Raw genomic sequence first — 16,039 nt, 5'->3', positions numbered from 1 at the left:
TCCTCGACACTGAACTTGTTCTGGATCCATGGCGTGTGGTGTGACACCCATACCGTCATATATGGTGTGGCTGTTCCGTTCCTGCCCCTCTTTTCCCCGCAGAACTAAGGCAAAGCAACGGACCTAGTGAACCACACCTTACTTCAGGTAGGTGAAGGTCCTAACTCCCCAGTAGCTCCTTATGTCATGTCACTGTAGATGCGTGCCTCCAGCCGTGCTTTTAAATACTGCCTACTTCCCTTTCTGCCACAATTTCACAGCATCTCCTAATACTCTCCTCATTCTTCTTCCTCTTCAACATTCAACCAGCAACAAGGATTTGACCTCGAGCCATCAATACTTCATCATGGCGAACTGGCAGCAGTGTACGTCGACCATTTCCCTGCCCCATCGTTAACTTTGACTAACTCACTCAATAGATAATCCCTTTGGGAAAAGGGACTCTCACTCCAACAATACGATCCTCACCTACAAGATTCTCACCCTTATCACTTGGGTCCTGTCCCTTGTCGTCACCGTTTACTATACCCTTCATCGTCCCGACGATGGCCACACTCGAAACCGAAAGATCTGGGAACAGAACCACATGTACCGCACTGCTTTCACTTTGAACCCAATCATCACCTCCATCTACTGGTATGTATTCTCGCAATGCCGTATGTTTGTTCCTATGCTAATAGCTTTACCAGGATTGTCCTCTTCATCCTCCAGGCTGGTTACATCGGACATCTCTTCTCGAGCAACTCTGACATCGTTCACGCTGCTGCCAGCGTCGGAAGCCATTTCATCTTCAACAACCTCTTCCACTTCGCCTTTGTCATGCTCTTTGTCCGCTCTCACTTCCACTGGGCCGAGGTTATTCTGATTCTCAACTTCATCAATCTTTCCTCGCTCTACTTCCGCCACAACACCTACCCCCGATTTATCCATACGCCCGTTGTTTCTGGACCTCTGGCCTGGACTTTTGTTGCCATTTACTGGAACGGTGCTCTGATGATTCCCCACCCTCACCACCTTGTCCCTCGTATCTTTGGAAACATCTTCATCTGGTCCATCCTCGCCTATGGACTCTTCTTCATCATGGTTTACAAGGTATGTTCTCTTACCCCGCCCGGGTGGCACAGCACACTAACAACATGCAGGATTACACAATGGGTTTCTCGCTCAGCGTCTTTGCTGCCGCTATTGGAGTTTCCCAGTTCCTTCATCAGGTGATTGCCTTCCAATGGATCTTTGCCTTTATCATCATGGCTCTTCTCTTTATCGCCACTGTCGTCGTCGCTGTCCCTGCTGCAACAGGTAGAGAGGTCAATTGGCGCAGTGCACCTGCTGACCAGGAACGTGCTCCCCTGCTTGCTGAGTAAATGTCAAACAGGTGACTATCGGACGACATTACGAAGGGAGCGGTAATGCCCCTGGTCGCTGGGCCTATGGCCGACTCTTTAAAACTGAGTCTGGAATCCACGCAGTTTATCAGCCACTATGTGTCTTTTGTTCATTGTTCCTAGCCGGCCTGCTGTTGCATCATTCAGCGCCCACGTTGAATGCGGAGTAATGGGTAAATCTGGCGTTGTGGTTTTATCGACATGTTGTTTGGTCCTGCTGCCCGTATTCGTTGCAGGCAATTGCTGTCCAGATTACTAGGTATTAGCTTAGCTGTAATCAAAGGTCTTTTTAAAAGGCATGACAAGGTCAAAGAATGATGTTTGGATTGAATGCTTAATGACGTAGATGGTGGGGCTCAATCGATAAGGTACCGACACTAGCGGCTCAATCAAGATAAACCAAGATCGTCCGTTATTGATGGTACGTCCACCACATAACTAACATTTATCAAGCAGTGCTGATGAAGCCTCTACGGGCATTTCCTTTTCCGATCAACATTGGAAACGACATTTGCCAAATATCGCGCATCTATGCGATTCTGTCAGGTCCTCGAGCTGCGCGTTTTGTGAACAGAGTTTTATCTCCTGAAGAACTAGCTGTGAATCATGCGCGCATAAATGTCCTCGACAGCGTGAAGGCGCAAAAGCCTGGGCTTCAGGATGCTCTGCACAAAGCAAATAAGACTGGCCAACCGCACACACAGATTGCGGCAAACAACCCCGAGATGTGGAGCTGTGCTGCATTCATTGCTGGAAGGTATCTGGTTCCAAGCATATCATAACATTTCCGTCCGCTTACTCAGCGCCTTGTTTTAGATTCGCAGCAAAAGAGGCTGCCATGAAAGCGCATCCACATCGACGTCTGACGTTTCACGATGTGGTGATTGAGAGACGGCCCGTAGAGGGTCCAACACTGGGCAGCGGGCCGCCCATCGCGCGGATTCGCAGTGGCGAAGGAGAGGTGGAGGACACCAGTGCCCTGGTTACGATTAGCCATGACGGCGACTATGCAACGGCTGTGTGTTTAGGTTACGAATAACATTAGCAAACGAGACTGACATGTGTGTTTTTGCATCAATACTATGGCTGGTAGGTTACAGAGAAGTTGGTCTCCTAAGCCTTAGGGTATAAAAATAAACAGCCAAAGACATAGTTTACATATAAAGGGACCTACTAAGCCCTTATGCTTCTATAACGTTTCTGATACCCTGAGGTATGGCATGCACTCAGGACTGTAAGGAGTACATAGTAAAAGTATTAAATGCATACGTAAATTCTGGGCAAGACGAAGATAGCACAGTTAGCTGCAAAGCACAAACACTCTACTAGGGGGGGTGAATAAAACGGCTGCTTGCAGCCTCTTCCTTCCCGAGTGGAATCAAAACTAAAAACACCAAGCCAAGCTACCCAGGATACCCATTGACTGAGTCAATCAAAAAGTAAAAGGACTTACTCCGGTATACCAGGGACTCGAACCCTGAGCCTTAGTCTTAGGAGGACTACGCGCTACCATTGCGCCAGCACACCCAGTTAGCAATCGAATCCCTATTGATTGACTATGCAAAGCGGGGTTCTATGAATTACTATATAGTTGAACTCTTTGAAGAAATCATTCGATTAATCATTCCTGTTTATGGGGAAGCAAACATTTGACAGACATTTCAACTAAATAGAACATACACCGTCTAACCAAGTATGAGAATGCCTATGTAGTCGCACTAGTGCTGCTGGTATGCGTTTGGCAACTCTCTTCGTCGTTGCAGCTCCGGATCTTGACACTAGCAGACTGTGATTCTCCGTATGCTCGATATAGAGGTGAAATTTAATCAACTCTATGGAGCATATCCATAAGTATTTTGGGTTTTCTGAATATCTACTTTGCATATTACCGACACTATTCTCTGTGCCATCCGAAAGAGCGAATGCATCATAGCAACTGTGATGCTTATGCTCTATGAGACATAGCCAATCATGCTTAGAACCTGACAAAGAGGTGGGCGAACGCAGACCATCTTACCAGTCCACCCGAAAGCAACTGGACATACAGAGTACCGTAACTTACTGCGTAAATTGACGTGATAAATTGTTCAATTACGCGATCCGCCTGGACCAATGCCGTTTTCCCCGGAGACTACAGGACTTTGAACCCTAGTCTCAGGCTACAAACGATGCCTTGAGCCTGTGGTTTTCTGAAAAGACTAACAAGCTACTGGGAGATAACACGGCCATTGTGATGAACGCAGCCACGGTCAATTTTTGGCTGCAGCATAAGGAGACAACAGAGGAGGCAACGCCGAAACCGGCAGACCGGTCAGTAAGAGAATGAAGCGGTCAAAGAATATCAAAGACTGAGGTACGAATAGTTTAGGCGTCAATATGTCTGCCGTGCTTCCATGTCTGGGTTTTTGATGTCTGTTCATGGCCCCTGCTTTCCAGCTGGGGGTAGGTCGGCGTCCAGGTCCGTCGCCCACTGGAAACAGTGGAGGTGAACCCGCTAGGCAGTTAACGTTCAGCACTAAACCGCCGGTTTACCAATTCCGCCCCGATGTTCGGGCCAAGTTGCTCCACTTGCCCACTCGTCCCCAGCCATTCAATGATCATGACTTCAAGATGATAAGGCAGGTACGGTAAGGTGCAGGTAAAGACTGGGTTGAACTTGCTTAACTAACACATACCTACCTAGGTACCTACCTAGGTAGACTGGTGGTTACCTAGTCTGTTACTTCTTGATTCTTCACTGTCCTCTATTCATCTTTCCTTCATCATTTCTGTTGCGTTTGTGATATTGGCATCAACTTCAGATCGGATACCTCTACTAGACCATGCTCGTGTTTCGTCCTGCTTTGCCTCTCTCATCTTAGATTCTCTCATCCATGTCACCATCATGGATCTTATAATACACCGCTTTGGCGGGCATGAATTCTCTCCCTATGATGAAAACCAATCCATGTCATTACCACGGCCGTCTTATTTCACTGGGTATGTGAAGCTCAAAACGGCTGACGGATCATCACACTGACATCCGCAGCATGTACCAAAATGCCTTGGCCTTATCCCAAGTACCGTGGATACGCCAGGTGTCACGCTTTGCCCAGTCTGGAATACCACAAGCCGTGATACTCTCCCTATCTCTTATGCAACTCATCTACAACTTAGATCGAATTCGTCGACAAGAGTCCAGTTATCGCTCTAAAGCTGCCAAAATCCGTTGGCCGTATGAAATTGTTTCACAAGTGGCAAGGCTTACTGCCTTAGTATTCGTTACACTTGCTTATACCCAGGACAAAATACATTGGATTAACATAATCTCCATTGCATACGCTTTCATCCTTGGACTTCTACGCCTCTTCAACCATCTTCAATGGCGCCATGTATCACTGCATCAAATCAACTTTGTGCTCCTAGCTACCTTGGTCATTCTTGTCTCTGGCCATATGCTACCGTGTATTCAGGTCGGCACTGTATGTCTTCACGACACAATCACTTTAGGAGGCATTGTCGCCATTACAACGGCTTCTGTCATTGCAGCCATTACGCCAAGAGAATGGTCCCCTTTTCAGAACGAGCTCAACATTCCTGGCTATGACCAGAATGAACCGGCTCCTGAGGAAACTTGCAGCTGGTTCACCTACTACTGCACATATGACTGGCTAACACCAGTCATTTGGAAGGGAGCCAAGAGGAAACTCGGCATGGCTGACATCCCAAGGATAGCATGGTATGACGAGCCTATGTACCTCCTTCGCCGTGTCCAGGAAGCACGCTCGATTTCTAAAAGGACTCTCTTCACAGTCCTTCGCTTCCAGAGACGAGAGTTGATTCTCATGTCATTCTGGGTTGCCACGTCGTACACGGTCGAGAACATAGCTGCATATGCCATGTTTAAGCTCCTTGAGTATCTTGCTAACCCAGAGGGCGCCATTTATAAGCCGTGGCTTTGGCTGTTCCTTATGTTCATTGGTCCATTATCGCGTTCTGTTGCCTTTCAGCAGTATATCTTTACATCCACGAGACTCGTGGTCCGTATTAAATCTGCCTTTACCCAGGAGCTGTATTATACTGCCTTGGCTTCAATGGAGATGGAAGAGGATCCTTTTGAACTACAGTCATCAGACACGAAACCTAGAGTCACAAACGGGCAGACGAGCACCAAAAGTACATCGGCCGGACGTTTGGCCAATCTCATGGCTTCTGATATAGATGCCATCTACAAGTCAAGAGATATCATTCAGGCTACTGTTGGCACTCCTGTTGGGACCCTGATATCCATTGTCGGCATGTACAGGATGATGGGCTGGGCATCTTTGGTGGGAAATGCTATTTTGTTCTTGGCCACCCCTCTTTCCATCTGGCTTGGACGTTTGATGTTTTATTCTCAGCGTCGAGTCAGAAAGGCTCAGGACTCCCGCATGTCACTAGTGACAGAATACCTTGCCTCTCTCCGCGCGATCAAGTATTTTGCGTGGGAGGATCCCATCACAGAAAAGATCATAGGCGCACGCTCGGCCGAACAAAAGGAACTCTGGAAGACTTCGCTGATTCAAGCTTCCCTGAATCAAGTCATGCAGATCGTTCCTTATTTATCTCTCCTTGTAATGTTTGGCCTACATGTTGGCCTCTCAAAACGCCGACTCGATGCCGCGACTGCTTTCACAACTATATTTCTTGTCAAGAACGTTCGTCGAAACATAATGCAAGCTAGTGCGTTTGGAAGAAATTTCGCGAGCGCTCTGGTTTCAGTAGCCCGACTTGATAGGTACTTTGCGAGTACTGTTCCCATCCCACAGTATCCTGTAGGACCGCTCAGCATTGACGGTGCCTCGTTCCGCAAGACAAAGGCTGCCACTTTCATATTGAACAATATCACCTTGCACTTTGCTCAAGGAGGCCTAAATGTGATTGGAGGTTCAAGCGGCAGTGGAAAAACCACTCTCTTGTTATCTATCCTTGGTGAAACGTATTTGGAAAGTGGATCTGTGACCAGGCCAGACGACGTGGCATACGCCTCTCAGTCGGCCTGGTTACAGAACGACAGTATCCAAGCTAATATTCTCTTCGGCAGTCCAGCGGAGAAGTTACGCTATGACAGGGTCATTGAAGCATGTTGTCTTTGGGAAGACTTCAAGGAGCTGCCAGCTAGAGATATGACCGTTGTAGGCGAAAACGGAACTTCTCTATCCGGTGGTCAAAGAGCTAGGGTTGCCCTCGCCAGAGCTTTGTATTCCAAATCATCACTACTATTACTCGATGACATTTTTGCTGCACTCGACGCAAAGACAGCTGCTGGTGTTTGGAAACACTGCTTCTGCAGTGACCTTCTGAGGGGGAGAACAACTGTACTCGTAACCAACCTCCCCTGGATTGCTGAGCAAGCCGATCTTTCTGTTATGATGGAGAAGGGTCAGGTAGAGTCGGGCTTGCCCCAGATCGGTGTTGTCCGCAAGCCAATTGCTATTGCCCGAGTTCTTGGGGGCGACGCAGATGAGGATGAAGTACACGACGATGCAGTGCAAGAGATCCAACCCCATGGTGATGATTTGAACGATGCAAACAAAATCCTTGAAGAAAAGTACCACAGGGATATCGTTAGCCAGGAAATGAAAGCATCTGGAAAGGTTGGCCGCATGACTTGTAAGCACACCCTTGTCGTTTTTGAAGTTTTACTAAATTCGGCACCAGTTTTACAATACATGAACTACTTCGGTCATCCCGTATTCGTCATCGCCTGTCTTGGGCTTCTTCTGGCCACAAATATCTTCACCTTCCTATCTGCTTTGTGGCTCTCTGTCTGGGTCGAGGCTTACAATCACCAAGCGCATGTCGATATCCCATATTACATGGGAATCTTTGCCGGGCTTACGTTGCTTGAAATCGGTAGCTACTGTTTAGCCATCATAATGTTTGAGTGGGGAGCCTGGAATGCTGCGAGAAAGCTACACAACGACTTTATTCGTGCCATTATGCGCGTATCATTGTCGTGGTTTAAACATATCCCCATTGGGCGCATCACCAATCGCTTCTCTAGTGACATGGCCTCTCTCGATGGAACAATCAGTACTATGCTACGCATCATGCTTGATACAGTTCTTCTCATGCTATTCCGAATTGGAGCTGTTAGTAGTATCATGCCAATTTTCATGGTACCAGCACTTTTCACGTGCTTGTTTGGTATTCTTATTGGCGAGGCTTATACTAGAACTGCGGTCGTAATCAAACGATTAACCTCTTCAGCCCAGTCGCCTGTCTTCTCCCAGTTTGCCGACACTCTCGCGGGTCTCCCTGTCATTCGTGCCAGGAATGGCATGGCATCGACATTTCGAGAAGAACTGGCTGCTAAACTACGGACCTGGTCAGCTTCTTCGGAGGCCAGTTTCAATGCCAATCGATGGGTGGCTGTACGTGTCGACTTTGTGACAGCGCTTGTCAGTCTCTCGGCCGGCATAATTGCAGTTTCACAGACGGGTGTCGTGGCCGCAGGACTGGTCGGTTTCTCTCTCACTAATGCGAATGGACTTAGCCAGACAATTTTATTGTTGGTACGAGCCATGAACGATCTTGAAGTAGAAATGCAGAGTGTGAGTACAATCGCTACTATCTGCCGAATGCCTTCTGACCCAGTATCAAGTTTCACAGAGTCAAAGAGTACGTCAAATTGGAACCAGAAGAGAAAGATGACAAAACCTACCCAGAGGAGGGTGAATACACAGACGATCTGTCACGTGTGGTTCCCCAATCTTGGCCTAGGACTGGCGAGATCGAGTTTCGAAATGTAACGATTCGATACGACCCCGATGGACCCGACATTCTCACCGACGTGAACCTCAAGTTCAAAGCCGGTGAGCGTGTGGCCGTGGTAGGACGAACAGGGTCCGGCAAAAGCACAGTAAGTATCGGATACTCGAGGAGCAGGCTGTGACACTAACAATCTTCCTCTCTAGTTGGTTCTCTCCCTCTTGCGCTTTACTCATGTGGTTTCAGGCGAGATCCTTTATGATGGTGTTGACATTACAAAAGTTCCTCGGCATCGTCTCCGTGAGAGTCTTACTATCATTCCCCAGGAGGCAGTACTGTTCAACGGTACTATCGAGTCAAACTTGGACCCTGCCGGTCGAGTTCCCAAGGAGGTCCTCGACAAAGCTCTCGAAAACTGCAAGGGCATTGCATCATTCTCTCCGCAAGTTTCTGATGATAGCGACAACGACACATCCTCGTCCGATGACGAGCACAATATAGTGAGCCTTGCGACAAGTGTTGATCCTCGCGGTGAAAACTTCTCGCATGGCCAAAGACAAGTCCTCTCGCTCTGCCGTGCGCTCATTCGCCAGAATAAGCTAATGTTGCTCGATGAAGCCACTGCAAGTATGGATTATGAAACTGACCGGGGCATTCAGACTGTTCTACGGCAGGAACTTGAAGCTGCGGGGGGCGACCGCACTCTGGTAACAATCGCACATCGACTGCGTACAATTATTGACTATGATACTGTCGTAGTCATGAGTGCCGGACGGGTTCTTGAGTAAGCTGTTCATGAGTTTATATCTATTGCGATCCACAACTGACGCCTCTTACAGGTACGGTCCGCCTCGCGATTTGTACAACAGACGAGGTCAATTTTACGACATGGTATACCACAGCGGTGAAATGGACGGGCTTGAGGCTTTGCTCCAGGCAGAAAGCTGTACTTGAAGCCTTCGGCAAGGAAAGTAAAAACTGCATACAGGAAAAAGATATTCACAAGTATGTATGTACGATTACTTGCGATGTGGTTACCAGAATGAATAATGGGTATAGAGAGGTTGTTACGACAATATTACACGAATATGACGTATTTTGAACTTCAACTTCTCGATTTATGCCCCATTTTTACGGGTTTCAAGTAATAATCCCTGAAAACGTGAGATGTTTAGCAATTTCATTATCGTTGCCCACTAATAGCACATTCTGACATATACTTCCTCCCCACACATGCCACTTGTATTATATACAGGAGTTGAATCATTAATTGATCATAATATGTCATTTACAAGCTCTATAGTTTACCCAAATGTCCAAAATATAGCAACTAGTTAGCCAAAAGAGTCAAAAAAAAAAAGCATGTGTAACCCGGGAACCATCATGCATCGTGTATTTTCATGCCCCGTTACAACCTGCCTAAACCGATAAAAATAACAATAAAAATAACATATATGTTGAGGAAAGGGCAAAGGAGAACGATGATAAACAAATAAAAGTAAAAATAAAAATAAAAAAGCTCCCCTTGGCCCAAGACGATAAACATTTCCCTCGTGAAGGTAGGTAGTTTGTTGTAACATATGTCCCCGTCTTTCAATTCCAAAATCTTTGCCTTATCTCCCCAACGCCATACGTGCGTTCGTGTTCTTGCATGTGCATGCTCAGTTGTTGCGGCGGATATCTCGACACTCGTCTTCCTTTCAAATCTTCTCGCTTCTCCTGTATCGTATTTTTCATGTAGGCACGGGATAGTGTGAGTGTGGTGGGATAGATCATGGGCGTATGCGTTGAATTTCGTGGTATCATCGGCACTGTGACTTGGTCTGCTTCTCCCTCAAGTATGTATGCACTGGTAGCATCTCATCCCCTTTATTAACCAATTCCCCCTCCTATTGTCCATTGAACTGCTCCTCCATGTTGGTGACACCGGCTTCAACATTGTGGTAGTCGAGAATTTCCGAGTACCTAGGTTCTGTTAGCATTTGTAAGGTGACGAGACTTGCACTTAACCTACATCATAATCTTCCATGTATCAACAGGCAGATCGGCGTCGTTGAAACTCCAGTCAAACTTTTCCTCGGCCACAGGCTCGTCTGTAGGATCATGGTAGGGAGAAAGATAATCGTGGGCGAGAGCCTCGGTGGCAGTTATCCGCTTCTTGGGGTCAAAGACAAGCATGCGTTCGAGAAGGTCAATTGCTAATACTGTTGTCAGCTCGTTGTTCTTCGGTTCCTAGTAATGACTGCAATCGTACCTGAGTCGTCTGCGTTCTTGAACTTGTTACGGAGAGGCTGTCGCTCGCGTTTGGGTAGCGATTTGACAAATCGGAGAGTCTGTCCATCGTCAGTTGATGCTTGAATTGAGACTCGTGGGCACTATGTAACTCACGTTCTCACTGGCGATGGTGTTGATAACATCATCAGGAGGAGTACCGAGGAGCTCAGTGATGATGGAGAATTGGTTGACATGGTCCTTTCCAGGGAAAAGAGGCTTGCCCTCGAGCATCTCAGCGAAAATGCAGCCAGCACTCCAGATATCGACTTCAACGTCGTATTTTTGCCAGGTGAGCATAATCTCGGGAGCTCGGTAATATCGTGTGGAAACATAACCAGTCATTTGGGGGTCCTGGATTCGGGCAAGACCAAAGTCACAGATCTTCAAATCGCAGTTTTCGTTGACGAGAATGTTGCTAGGCTTGAGGTCGCGGTGGACAACGCCGGCCGAGTGCACGTACTTTAGACCACGCTGTGGGTAAATCAAACGTCAGCATACATGGTTATTGATAAGCAGGTCCGTTTAGCTAGACACGGTGGGAGCATACCATGATCTGGTAGAGGAAATACTGGATGAACTGCTTTTCGAGAGGGCGCGAGGTCAATAATCGGTGGAGATCGGTACCGAGGAGTTCTGTGACGAAATAGCTGCAATGCTGTCAGCGCAAGAACGCGGGGAAACGTGGTGGGGGAGGGGTAGAGCCCGCTGTAGCTGGGTAACGTACATGTCTTCCAAGGGTGAGATGAAGATGTCACTGAGAGAAATAACCTAAAAAGAAGTCATGTTAGCCCATGAAGCGGGCAATTGCTCGAGTGTGAAGCAAAGCATGAGGAGACGCGTTGAAAATGAGCTCCGCGGGGTTGACCTATGACGGGGATGGTGCTCACGTTTTCGTGCTTAAGGTGCTTGAGCAGCTTGAGCTCACGGTATGTGCGCTTGGCGAGCACGGGTGTGCTGAAAGGCTTCATGATTTTCTTGACGGCGACATTTTGGTTGGTGAGCTGATCTCGAGCAGAGCTGTTGCGGCAGGTCAGTTATCGGGCGTAGAGATTCTACGAAGGCCGGGTGGACGTACCAAACGAGACCAAAAGCTCCCATACCAACGGGCTGGAGATCGGAGTATCTGCGCGCAAGGGTCAATATGGCGATGAACGGGCGGGTAGTAGGACTTTAAAAACATGTCAAACTTACCTCGAGGTGATCTCGAATGTGGTTCCGAAGATCTGAGCGCGTACAAACTCGGCCATGGTGAATATGTGGTTGTTGAGCAAGAGGGTTTGATGTTGCAGGTGAAGGTGAAAGGTGAGGAGTTTCCCGGCTGTAAAATGAGGAACAGAATACAAAGATGAGGTATAGATGATGGATGGTGGGCGGGGCGCAGACGTAATCGTTCAAGATCGTCAAGTCAGGGCTGTTTGATGGTCCTGGCGAGCGGTGCGAGATAAAGTAAAGTACAGAAAAGCCAATCTAGTTGTTGGATTGGATGGGTTGCTGGGGATGGAAATGGGATGGACCGATAATGGGTCAGGTGAATGGGAAATCGACGATCGAGAAAAAGACGATGACCGTGACCGGGGTAGCAGTAAAAAATAACGATGCAGGTTTCGATGTCGATGAGTATAGCGTATTGAGCGCGGGGCGACGAGGATATCCCACTTGGCACTGGTTTGATAGGCGTGGTTGGTTGGCGGCGAGATTGCTGAAAGAGTTAAAATTACACAGCGATTAAGATTTATCGTTGTTTGTTGTTTTGTGACCGTCTTTTCCTTTGGTGTATCAAGGCTTCGTTGACAGGTAGGAATAGGCGGGGTAGGTGAAGTAGGCGAGAGCAACGTGTCTATCAATCACTGCAATATTAGCGACTGTACATATGGAAACGACAAAGTCAGTCAGTTAATGGGCAATTTTAAAAGTCGCGGGATCGCCACACCGTACAGCCAGTGCTCGGCACCGGAGCACTGCTGCTGAATCGGAAACAGTTCACGAATTCGTAGAAAGTCAGGCCCATGAGTGGTGAGGGGCAGCTCCAGGCGGGGCCTCTGAGAACAAGACTGCTGCCGTGAACCCAGGCGAACGAGACAATGGGGGCGTCCTGTAGTGTCTAACAACAGCGGTGGCAGCAGCCAATTCGTTGTTGCTTGTCCACTGTAGGGCAACCAAGCCAGACACCGTCCATACTAAGGGAGGCTATGGGCTCTTCGCTCTCACGTCCAGTTCACCCACAGCAGTGGGGTCCAAAACTATTGAGCTCCATAGAATGAGGCACCTTGACGCCATCGTGCCCCAATGAGCCGGTAGGTGGCTCCCACCAATACTCTTGTATGGTTGGTTGCCAGAAGCTGTACAAAACAGGCTATTTGCTTGACTCCGGCCAAGGGTAGGTTCCAAGCGTTGAGGAAGACTGGGGTATCGACTGCGCAACAGGGGAATTTTTACCTCTGTTCGTCTTTTGCTTTTAAAAGCAACCTCGATTGCGAGACTCGTTTCGGGTCAAGTCAGGTTGTTCCTTACTGGGTCGGTCTTGTCGATCGTGATGCTAACGCGGCAAAAGATAGCTGAGCCCAGAGTAGACCGTACGGAGGTAGGCAGGGTAAGCAGCGAGTAGGTTGAGGTTTTGCAAGAGTATGGAAGTATGAGGAAGAGGCGAGATTTCAGCAAAGGAACGGGTTTAACACGAGGGACGGGAGGGAACATGTACATATATATGTGACATCCATGGCAGGAGACATGCCATGACATGGAATAGGAATATAACAGCCCGATCCTAGGGCCCGCCAGTCCTATCAAAGCGCAAAGTATGTATTGGCATTGGTTTGTACGAACGGAGGACCGCCGGTTTTTCTTAGTGGGGTGTGCATGAGGAGGGGAAAGAGCTCCGGGGCGCATGGAGGCTTGTTACTTCCATGTTTGGGTGAATCCCCTCTAGCTCTACCTACCTACCTAGGTAGATAGTCTACTAAGGTAGGTACCTAGGTAGGTATGTATTGCGGGAGCGGGAGGTACCTGCTCTACATTATTTGGTACCTTCCTTCTAGAGGGCCTGTCCCTTGTCACCGTCTATTTGGTTACGCTCTCCCGTCCATGAAAAGGACCCTGGCAAGTCGCAACACGTAATGATCGAGATCTCTTGGGAGTGGTGGGTATCAAGGTTATGCGCTACACTTACACCAGGGCTGTCTACCTCTTACATACGAACAAATGATGGAGCTTTCTAATTCAGTATGCAGAAATTCGATATTTTGATTGCCCGATGCACGGTAGAGCCCTTACAGATATCAACCCAGGTAGTCCATGCAAATCAGGGTCCTCGAGATGGAGATGGATGCGAAACAGGTTGAAGCAGAACCCCCCCCCAATACCTACAGGTAACTTCACCTTGATGACGAGACGGTGGGTGCATTATTGGTAGTATCTGATACTTGTTAGGGATTGGTTCATGTCGAGAAATCACCGTCTTCCCGATATGCCTGCCACGTACGACTCTATTCACAATGTAGAACTTGGCCTGCCATGATGGACGGTCATTGTAACTTTCATGCCAAGCCAACCTCGTATCTGTCTATCTTGCATCATGGCATCACTTCAGTCAACCATCTCATCGAATAATATCATATATCGTCCGCAATAGCATCTTAGCCGGTATACAGCTCATGACAATAACTTGTTTTGTCCTTTTTCTCACTGTCCTTGTCTCGTTGTCTGCAAAAACCTGCATTCAACTTCACATGGTATGTTTCAAGAAATGACGTCAATTCAGCCTCCGCTGTCCTACCCCTGTCGACTATCTTGACAGCGCATGCCCAATGCACGCTACGCTTGGTTGACTGTCCCCTCCCTCAGGGTATCAGAAAAATTGGCCGCTGGAAGGCTGAGACGAAATTAGTGTGCCACTTCATACTCCTTAGACCATAGCTCTTAGACTATTTATTTTTGTAACCTAAGACTTAGGAGATCATTTTTTCTGCTACCCACTAGCCCCTTCCCTTTCATTTTCTTAGATTCTTTTCTAACGGCGCCAGGACCCATTCCCGGCCTCCGATCTCTTGTGAGGGTCGGTACCTCTACACCAAACTTTAGTAGAAGAGGTACTTGTAACCTCGATCCCTTATGCTCAATGACATAACCTGCTCATCGCGAAATCAATAGGACGATCGAATATTCTCCCGAATAATCTCTGAAGTGGAGCCACTTCTTTAACAAGCCAACCTGAAGTGACTACTAACCTAACTACGAGGCACAGGCACAGCTCAATCTGAGGTTTTCCCATCACGCGCTCACTGCGACCCTACAACGGATTTATCCAGGGTTGTGGACACTTCCATCATTTTTCATTCATCGACGTCATCTAAGAAAAAAGAAAAGAAAAAAAGAACGGGAAACAGAAGCCTTACCAGCCCTGACCAGCTTATTGCCTAAGCGCATACAGTATACAGTCCCGCACACGAGGGCGGGTTTGTATGATGCGTGTGTCTCTACCAACGATCCATTGAGCCCATGGTTCAATATGTCTTGGATGAACAAAATCCCTTCTCTCGACCATGAGTTCTTTACTTCACGGTTGCGGTGAGGGTATACGAGTGTTGTCGGGTTACCATGACTTACATGCAACGACTGAATCGTATCAGACTCGCCCACTTAATTCCCATTCCTCAATCAAAGATCATTCATCCTACCAGTGATTTGTAGAGAAAATGCCAATCAGGTCATCGCCGCTTTACCCTGGCCTCACAACACGAGCCTGCCCTGTCGATCCCGTCCATCCATCTTCCATCCCATCTGAGATTCATCTTGCCCTCCCGCTTCACTAGGTATCCAGCAGAACCACCCTTACCCTATTTTTCTCTTTCGTGCACTGGATCGGCTGCTGCCCCTCCGGTCGAGACCATTTGATCGGCATTCACCGCATCCTTAAGCTCTCTCCCCGTGCCCATCAATCCACGCGGATCTACTCAGAGGCGAACAACCAAGGGAACTCCCGCCCCAACTGTTCCAACTATTCGGTAGCAAATCATTGCAATCCGTAACTCATCGACCTTACGTTCTTACCATCCACTCAGTTAACGGTTATTATTTATACTGTAGGGTGTTGATTTCATTCATCTCCTGGTGCTCCCTATAACAAACAACATGACAAATGTACATTCCTCTGCCATCCTACCGACCGGACCTCTTTTAGAATGCTAACTTCTTTCAATCCGAGTGATGGCCCTGCTATGTCTTGTAGTTTGGACGATCTACGCCGTCAATATATACTCCTATCGGATATGACCGCCAGGTACGTTTAGATTGCGCTTTGCATGATAGTGCAACCCGGGTGATCAGGCCAACAGCATGCTTTGAATGGGGAAGCAGACACCTTGGGGTTCTAGGCTTGAATATATAGAAATAAATAAACCGAAAGTTCGCACCAAAGTACATAAAATACCACTTTCGTCTCTTATGCTTTCAGAGGTCAGCTTTTGGCACCTTCACATGACTAACAGCACAACAAAAAACCCGACAATTACGAGCAGACTAGGGATAACATTGTATCATGACCGTTTAATTACTAAAGGGAGAGCCTATGCGTTGCCCACTCTTGTCATGAATCCCTCTGGTTGACATCTTTCTCTCCATCCAATCACCTATCACTAATCTGCACATCTTTA

General features: G+C 47.8%; 4 protein-coding genes and 1 non-coding gene across 5 annotated transcripts; 3 read left to right on the top strand and 2 right to left on the bottom strand.

Moving 5' to 3' along the window:
* Window positions 1-346: 346 nt before the first annotated feature.
* FPOAC1_012045 (uncharacterized protein) lies at window positions 347-1,364 on the top strand (the record flags this gene model as incomplete). The annotated part of the gene is made up of 4 exons (XM_044856408.1): window positions 347-365; window positions 420-636; window positions 690-1,092; window positions 1,143-1,364. 4 exons carry the CDS (start codon window positions 347-349, stop codon window positions 1,362-1,364), a joined length of 861 nt encoding a protein of 286 aa, XP_044703721.1.
* A 118-nt stretch (window positions 1,365-1,482) lies between these two features.
* Window positions 1,483-2,424, top strand: FPOAC1_012044 (uncharacterized protein; the record flags this gene model as incomplete). The annotated part of the gene is made up of 3 exons (XM_044856407.1): window positions 1,483-1,558; window positions 1,842-2,142; window positions 2,202-2,424. 3 exons carry the CDS (start codon window positions 1,483-1,485, stop codon window positions 2,422-2,424), a joined length of 600 nt encoding a protein of 199 aa, XP_044703720.1.
* Window positions 2,425-2,840: 416 nt separating this feature from the next.
* FPOAC1_012043 lies at window positions 2,841-2,912 on the bottom strand. Its single transcript has one exon. It is a non-coding gene; the product is annotated as a tRNA-Arg (tRNA).
* Window positions 2,913-4,269: 1,357 nt separating this feature from the next.
* Window positions 4,270-8,828, top strand: FPOAC1_012042 (uncharacterized protein; the record flags this gene model as incomplete). The annotated part of the gene is made up of 6 exons (XM_044856406.1): window positions 4,270-4,364; window positions 4,414-7,016; window positions 7,065-7,960; window positions 8,011-8,268; window positions 8,324-8,721; window positions 8,777-8,828. The coding sequence occupies 6 exons, from the start codon at window positions 4,270-4,272 to the stop codon at window positions 8,826-8,828; spliced, it is 4,302 nt and encodes a 1,433-aa protein (XP_044703719.1).
* Window positions 8,829-10,006: 1,178 nt separating this feature from the next.
* HOG1 (MAPK protein hog1) lies at window positions 10,007-11,638 on the bottom strand (the record flags this gene model as incomplete). Its single annotated transcript, XM_044856405.1, has 9 exons — window positions 10,007-10,082; window positions 10,132-10,315; window positions 10,372-10,450; window positions 10,506-10,862; window positions 10,939-11,038; window positions 11,116-11,159; window positions 11,279-11,408; window positions 11,467-11,514; window positions 11,583-11,638. The coding sequence occupies 9 exons, from the start codon at window positions 11,636-11,638 to the stop codon at window positions 10,007-10,009; spliced, it is 1,074 nt and encodes a 357-aa protein (XP_044703718.1).
* Window positions 11,639-16,039: the final 4,401 nt, after the last annotated feature.

Source organism: Fusarium poae, chromosome 4 (assembly GCF_019609905.1).
Source record: "Fusarium poae strain DAOMC 252244 chromosome 4, whole genome shotgun sequence".
NCBI classification, from domain to species: domain Eukaryota; kingdom Fungi; phylum Ascomycota; class Sordariomycetes; order Hypocreales; family Nectriaceae; genus Fusarium; species Fusarium poae.
This window is presented reverse-complemented; position numbering and strand designations above follow the sequence as displayed.